Below are 8,005 nucleotides of genomic sequence, written 5' to 3' on the forward strand. Positions count from 1 at the left end.
TGTCTGTGAGCTTCAAAATTCACCGTCCAGCCTGTTACAGCACACAAAGAAGTCAGAATGGTTTGTTCATCAGCGTGGGGTCCTTGAAGGCTTAACACTCAAGTGACACTTCCCACAGCTTCCAGGGACATGAGCAGAAGATGCCTCTGGCCAGTAAAGGACCTGGGCAGTAACTTCCAGTGGCACTAGGAAGGTATTTCAAGGAGAATGTGCAGAACTAAGGGAAAAATGTGTGCTGAGCCTTTGGAATGATTCATGCCTTTGTCACTGGGATGAAAGCTTCCCTTGAAGATGGATTCCAAATGGAGTCTTACCAGAAAGTGGTAACGGAACACAGCTGAGCTGATTCAACTCTGGAGTAGCTCGTTCCATGGAGAAGACAGAGGGACACCAGACTGACACCTGTATCACTGCAATGACATGAAATCCCTCGGGTTAAATTGCTGAAATAATGGGTGTTGTAATCCCAGCCCTTTGCCAGAGTTTTTTGATTTCCTAGTTGGGGGCATGGAATTATTATGTACATAAGTAACCTCCACTGTATGAGAACAAAACATGTCTGTAGCCTGCTCCTACTTATTTTACAAATTACCAAGTGCTTCTGTGAAGAACAACTAGTTCTGCTTTCCCACTTCTCACACTTGTAAGAATTCTTGTGATTAACACCCCAACCAGGTTATACTTCTCATTAACTATTTGTGACTGAAGCAAATACCAAATCCACTCACGGAATTCAATTTTAATTGTGATTTTGCTTCGCTATGGACATTTCTATTTTAGTAACTGAACATTAAAAAAAGAAAGATTAGGAAGATCAAAGACCTTTTTCAAAATTTAAGGAAAATTTAATCAATATGCCTTAAATTATTTTACAGTAACTACAATACTGACAAGCATTAACGTTTTCAAAATGGTGGTTTCCTTGGAAGTACTGCAAAAGAGATTCCTCTTCATCTACCAGTATGTGCACCGTGAAGGAAAGAACCTCTGTCGAAGTCCTCTTCAGAAATCCAAGTTAACATAAAGCTACTCAGACACCCAAATGTGGTCATGTTTCAAGTGTGACAGAATTACAGATCCCTTTCACTTTTAAGCATCTGTTTTCTAACTCATAATTTAAGTATTTTAAATCCTGAAATACTCTCACAGCAAATGAACGAATAATTGAGACCAAAATGCTTAAGAGTATATTGGTGAAGATACAGGAAATACTCTAATTCCTTTTGTTCATTTGTGCATTTTGTTTTTGGTAAGAGGGGTCAGGAAACAGGTTCCTCATCACTACAGATTTAAAGAGAGTCCCCCAAATCCACGGCAGCTCCATTAACAGTTTTGGATAAAAATCTACCAATTTTTAACTGTAACCCTTCTCCCTCCCCTAAAAAAACAAAACAAAACAAACAAAAATCACAACCCTCAAATAAACAACCAAAAGTTACTTTAGAATTTCTAAAGATCTAGGAATGGGAAAGAAATCACAGGAACTTGATAAGCATGAACACGTATTAAAGCTCTGGGCACCCCAGGTCATTGAAAACAGTATTCAAAGTCCTAAAAAAGTGAACACGAGACATTTTTCCATTGTTCCAGGTGATTCAAACTGGTCTAAGTTTCATGATAGCAACACGAGACAGTTGTTTGCAGCTGTTTCTGGTCCAATTCCAAGTTCCACGTTGGGATTTTCCTTTTGGCCCACTAGAGTCCCCCAGTTTGGACAGTCTGTTCAAAACACCGAAATGAGGGCGAAGACTCCGTACAGCAACGCGCAGGGATAGGCTACGAGGAGCTGCTGTCCTTCCATGGCTAAGGCAGAGATAAAGATCTTGGAAGCAGAAAAGCTGCACCAGCCAATAATTCCAGCCGTGAGAATAATCCCCATTATCCCCCTGGAAAGGTGAAGAAAGAATTCACGTCAGCCATGTGTATATACTCTTATAGGAGTCACACCTGGACTCAGCCAACACCTTGTACAGATTCTATGATGAATTTTAGCTTTTGTGTTTGACAGTAAATGAATCAGTCCCACTAAAAGCACTGGTAAAGCACTGGCACAGGCTGCCCAGAGAGGCTGTGGACTGCCCATCCCTGGAAGTGTTAAAGGGCAGGTGGGACAGGGCTTGGAGCAACCTGGGATAGTGGAAGGTGTCTCTGCCCATGGCAAGGGGTGGAACTGGATGAGCTTTAAGGTCCCTTCCAACCCAAACCATTCTGTGAATCTGAAACTCCAGAACAATATTAGTCAACTACTACAGCATAAAACCCCTTGAAAATTAACTCTGTGCATATGAAACATAAAAGCAGTGAGTGAACTAATTGTGGCAAGCTGCTTCTTTTCAGTCCCTAATTTCATAGTTATGAGGAAACACACTAATTTTCTTCTGCTTATAAAATTCTAATTTGCATCTTAAATAATATTTACTTTTAGACTTTACAGGTACTGAGACCTGTCAGATCCAGAGCTGGCAGAAAACAAACCTGAGATTGTTCTTGGAGTCTATTTATTTAAAAGCTGTCAATTGGCCTTGAGATAAAACCAGTATTCACCCACCTTTCCCCCAGTAAACACCTGAAAACTGTTGATAATTATGTTTTTATACTTACTAAAAAAAAAACTGTCATATTCAAATTATACAAAGCTTTATCATTGCATATGGAAATTCCTTTCAATAACTTCCTTCACCATCTCGGGAGAGGAATCTCTTACCAATTTATAGAGTATAAGTACTTACTGTAGTGAAAATACAATTGCAAAAGAGGAGAGCAGGATCATGGGAAGCAGGCAGTATCCCAGGACACTGGCCACGCAGCCAAAGGAGACCCCAGTCATGCTCATCAGGTTCAGGAGACAAAACATCCCCACGCAGCCGATTGCACTGATCCCATACACATAACCGAACTGGATTTTCCCAGCCTGGAAGCCAAGCAGAGGGATGTGTGTTAGTTATGGGAGGATAAAAATCTATCCACCACCACAGGGATAAGGACAGGATGGTTACAGGTATCTTTATTCCCCCTTACTCCCACCCACAGGCAGTTCCTTCCCAACCTGAGCCCCAGGGCACCTGCACACACCAGCCACCCAGGAGGCTGGAGTTTCTCCTGACCCTACAGATCATAATGAACAGATTTTATCAAATTGTTATTCTCTGATCTCAGCCTGTGAACTCTTCAGGTTTAATCAATAACTGCTCATGCAGACTGATTACTTACAATAATAATCTTTACAGAACACGTACCTAAAGACTGAAAAACTGTAATTGAGGAACTTTTTAACAAATCCAGACCTGAAGTCCTTTAATTTGTCACAGACTGCACAAGGTTACGGCACAAGGTAAGTTATTAAAAATTCCCAGGAACAGCTGAAGCTGAGCTGGATATGAACTCAGGATTATCTCAGATTTTAAAAAGACAAAAATCCAAAAAAAATTGTTAACAAGCACGCAGAAAGCACATCTGGATTATTTCAGTGTATCTTATGTCAGCACCTGGTTTTCCCAGGCCAAAACTGATGGTTCCCTGCCCCAAGGCACCCCCAACAGGACATGGGGCCAGGCAGCTCCCAGGGTGCAGCTTCCAGGGTGTCCCCCCCCACACAGCCTCCAAGCTAAATGTACTTAAAACCCCCTTCTCCTCGTCCTCAAGCACTGCAGAAAACAATCACACTTGCTGCGACCTGTACCATGCTCAGCTCGCTTCCTTTCACTACATTCCATGGATTTTTTTAAGAAAGCACACAGGAGAAACAAACAATTTTTAAGGAAAAGAAATTTCAAGCCTATCTATTATAAACACATTCATTAATTTGAGTGGCCTAGTTTCCATAAATAAAGGCTACTTATTAAAGTAGGTTTGAAGTCCCCTCGGTACCAAAACGTGTTTTAACTGTCACAGCAACGTGAAATTTTAGACAGAAATTTAAAGCAGTGCCTGAAGCATTCAAAGATAAAAACTGATTAAAAACCCCTGAAGCTTTCAATGCCAAGAAACACTGTTTGTTGCTGCTCTGTCATCTCATCATTGACACTTGTGAGGCATTAAAGAACAATCTTATTCCAATTAAGCTCAATTTAAAAAACCCACCAGGCTTCACCACTGACTGACCTATTAAGCAGAATAAATGAATGTGAAAGCAGGTTTGTTTCAGAAATGCTTTACCAGAGTGACCTGACACTCAAAAGTCACACCTCATGTGCCAGTACTTATTGCTTCTGTTGGTGTGTGAGGCCCCAGTGCCTCTCCTATATAGCTACAAATTTTTGTCCTGTGCAGAGCCAGAAATCAGACTTTGATGACCTTTGGGGGTCCCTTCCAACTCAGGATACTCTAAGAAATCCTTGGCCAGGACATGCTTTTTTGGCCTCCATGCCAAGAAGTCACTTCCAATAAACCCACAGGTAACGTGGCTCTTTTCCCAGTGTTTCCAAGAACATAAATGCATGAACAGCCACATTTTGCAGGCAGTGTCTCACCAGCAGTAATGTGGCTCCAAAAGCCAGGCAGAAGACCATGGGTCCGGCCAAATCCGTCTCGTTCATGATGCTCCCGTCGGCCACTTTCAGGGGGTGCAGCACCGTCAGTGTCTTCTGCCAGATGTGGTCAAAATTGATCCCCAGTTCTACAAATGGAAAGAATGATGCACATTCATTTCATTCCTGCCCTTCCTGTCGCCCCCATTTGCTCAACTCTCAAGTTTTCCCTGCCTCTCCACTTTTACATGTCCAGAGGCACCCGATGGGGAGCAGCAAATTGAGTGATCCCATCTTTCCCCACGCTGCCTTCACACATTCCTGGTCTCAAACGCTGGGAAGTGCCCAGGTGGTTTCTGAAGGACCAGTTAAGAGCATAAACAGTGTTTTGGGGCAGCCCAGAAGTTCCTTCAGCCCATTTCCCTCTTGCTGCACCAACAGCAGGTGCACCAGAGGTATCAGCACAGACCACACAGCTTCCCCAAGTCTCCAACAACTGCTGCCTCAAGGATTTCTAATTCAAAGAAGTTTTTCTATAGTTAATTATTCCTGGAGGATTTCTCTTTCACAAACCAGCCAATGAGCCCACTAAAAACCCCTCACCCCTTGGAGCAGTGTCTGGTGACAAGGAGTTTCCCAGCTCCCTCCGGCTGGATTTGATTTCCAGTCTCCCTCCATCCAGTCTGACCAGAGCTGTGCCTCAAACCCCACTTAAGATGCAGTTATATCTTGCCCACTGCTCTGGGAAGCATCTATGTAAGTAAAATACTAATCTGACTATTAATAATAAATAAATAAAAATTTTTAAAAAAATAGTATAAGCCAGAGGGTGGGAAGACATCATGACTGGGTACAGGTAGCAGGTGTGACAGACATCTGCCTCTCTACCCAGAAACAATAAGGGTTTATTCAGTTGTTTGGAACTGAAAAATAACGGATATAAGGTGGAAACTGATGCCATCAATCCAGTCAGTAAATGAATATCCACTCTGGCACTCTGCACAGGCTGTATTCTACACAAGCATTTCTGCAGTGTTGAGCATTCCTTGCTGGCAATGAAACATTCCAGTTCTAACTAGGAATAAACTGAAAGTACCTGCAACCATTTATTTTAGCAGGCAATTACAAGTATTCCAATAACGAGTATTCCAAAACCAGGCAATTACAAGTATTATTTGCAACAACAGAACTATAAAGTGTTTTTTCATGTAGTCAGGTTTTCCAGTTAATTGATTAAATCTGCCACAGAGCAGCTGGTGTGAAGCAGTAAAGCATAAATTTAAAAATGCAAAAGTTTGCACATGAACAGGTATTTTATACAACAAAATAGAGGTTAAAAAAATAAAACCAAAAACAATGAGAATTTCAAATCCACTAAGCACTTCCAGCAACAGAGAATCCACACAATGCTACTGACTTATCCCCAAACTAGGCACAGTTTTGGATTTGGGCCATAATATAAAGTTATACCTTCTAACAGTGGCGGCTCATCCTCAAAATTACTTCCATAAAAAGACTGTGCTGAAGCAGGAGTGTAGGTCGGTGTTGGCTGGTAGATCTGCCCCGTGTAGGGCTGCTGCTGCTGCATCATGTCGGGAGGGACAAACCCACCCTGCTGAGGGTAGTCGTAGCCTCCATAGTGCCTGCAAATTACAACACCTCGTTAGGACACACACAGAGCTGCATCTGAGACACCTCCTGCTAAGGCAAAGCTTATTTCAGTAAATAAACCACAGCAAATCCCTCATTCTTTCTTAAAAGCCCCATTAGATGGTCCTATACTCAGATCCTTTACAAAAAAGCCCAATCAAATACATCCTCTGCCCTAAACAAACTCCTGAGTTATTCTGGCCACTGATCATTCCCAAGTCTGACCAAAGAGGTTTCAGTAAACATCTCCAAAATATTTAACTGTGGAAATATAAAAAAATTTAGAACTCCTTGTCGTTTCTTGTGTTAGCAGAGTTCAGTCTCAGCACTGCAACCCTGTTCAGGTCACAAACAGGCACTGACCGGCTCCATCCATCCAAGGGAAGTGGCCAAACCCCTCAGTCTAAGGCTGGGTATTCACACAGGGCTCCCAGGATCTCCCCTGACTCAGGAACACCCACCACGCTTCCCTGCTGCAGCCTGGGAATCACCAGGACACTGCTGGCTCATTTGTGTGACACTAATTTTTAGTCCCCAAGTGCAGAAGGACTTGCAGAAGAACAGCATTTCTTTTCCCAAGGAGATGCAGGTTACTCAGAAAATTGAGATTACTCATATAGCCTTTCTTTCAATCTTCTAATACTTGCTCTAAAATGTAGCAGGCAGGGAATTCAACACGCAACTTATATCTCCATTTACACACTGTGAGTTAAGCTGTTCATCAAACAGAGCAACAGGGATTCATTTACAGGGCACAGCAGTTGGCTGAAATGCCAATCCTTTCCCAAGCACACAGACTGTCCCAGAAGCACTAAGGGAGCCTACGGGAGAAGTGGAGAGGGACTTTGGACAAGGGCCCGGAGTGACAGGACAAGGGGGAATGGCTTCCCACTGACAGAGAGCAAGGTTAGACGGAGCACTGGGTAGAAGTTCTTCCCTCTGGAGGTTGGTGAGGGGATGCGATGGAGTTCCCAGAGAAGCTGTGGCTGCCCCATCCCTGGAATTGCCCAAGGCCAAGCTGGAAGGGGCTTGGAGCAACCTGGGATAGCGGAAGGTGTCTCTGCCACGGCACGGGGGTGGAACTGGACGACTTTAATGTCCCTCCCCACCGACCCCATCAACGACTCCGCCAGGCCGAGGGGTTGCACGGGCACACAGCGCTTACCTGCCGTACTGCCGCCCGCTGTAGTCGTAGGGCTGCCCCTGCTCCTCGATGCTGTAGCCGGTCTGGTAGAAGTCGGTGTTGAAGCCGTCGAACCCGGACATCGCCACCTCTGCAAGACAACGGGGGGGGAGGCGGGTCCAGAACCCCTCACAAGGCCGCGGCCACGGCCCCCCAGCCAGCCAGCCATCCCTCCCTCGGGCCGCGCGCTACCCCAGCCGGCCCGGCCACCGCTCCGCCCCTCCCCCGCGGTGCTCCCGACCCATCCCGGCTCGTCCCAGTCCGGTCCCAGGACCCATTCCCGTACCCACCCGCGGCCCCGGCTCCGGCCCCGCTCCCGCCGCGGCCCCTGCGACGTGTCACGGCCGCCACACCGCTTCCGGGACGGGGCGGACGGCTCCGCGCATGCGTGACAACGGCCACGCCTACTGGTCTGTCCCCGCCCGTTGATTGGCTCCGCCCCGCCCTGGCCCCGCCCCGCCCTGGCCCCGCCTCACGGCCCCTGAGGGGCCGTGAGGCGGGGCCAGGGCGGGGCGGGGCCAGGGCGGGGCGGAGGGGAAGAGGAGGCGGGAGGGCCGAGTTGTGGTCGATCCCCACCTTGCCAACCAGACCAAAAAAAAAAAATAAAAGAATTGTCGTCGTAAATCCTTCCATCAGTATTGCCCTAGGTAGGGAAACCCAGCCGGCAGGTCTTGCTGTGGTCACACGGAGCAAGACGGGACGGTGT

At 45.8% G+C, this 8,005-nt stretch overlaps 1 protein-coding gene across 1 annotated transcript; it reads right to left on the reverse strand.

The window, feature by feature from the left end:
- Positions 1-821: 821 nt before the first annotated feature.
- On the reverse strand, positions 822-7,677 carry YIPF5 (Yip1 domain family member 5). Its single transcript, XM_027902212.1, has 6 exons — positions 7,590-7,677; positions 7,282-7,390; positions 5,937-6,109; positions 4,470-4,615; positions 2,730-2,911; positions 822-1,886 (listed from the first exon to the last, which is right to left on the reverse strand). The coding sequence occupies exons 2-6, from the start codon at positions 7,380-7,382 to the stop codon at positions 1,724-1,726; spliced, it is 765 nt and encodes a 254-aa protein (XP_027758013.1). The 5' UTR covers positions 7,383-7,390; positions 7,590-7,677; the 3' UTR covers positions 822-1,723.
- Between the last annotated feature and the right edge of the window lie 328 nt (positions 7,678-8,005).

This window comes from Empidonax traillii, unplaced genomic scaffold (assembly GCF_003031625.1).
Source record: "Empidonax traillii isolate 1590-97213 ecotype Southwest subspecies unplaced genomic scaffold, ASM303162v1 scaffold22:size5013007, whole genome shotgun sequence".
NCBI lineage: Eukaryota > Metazoa > Chordata > Aves > Passeriformes > Tyrannidae > Empidonax > Empidonax traillii.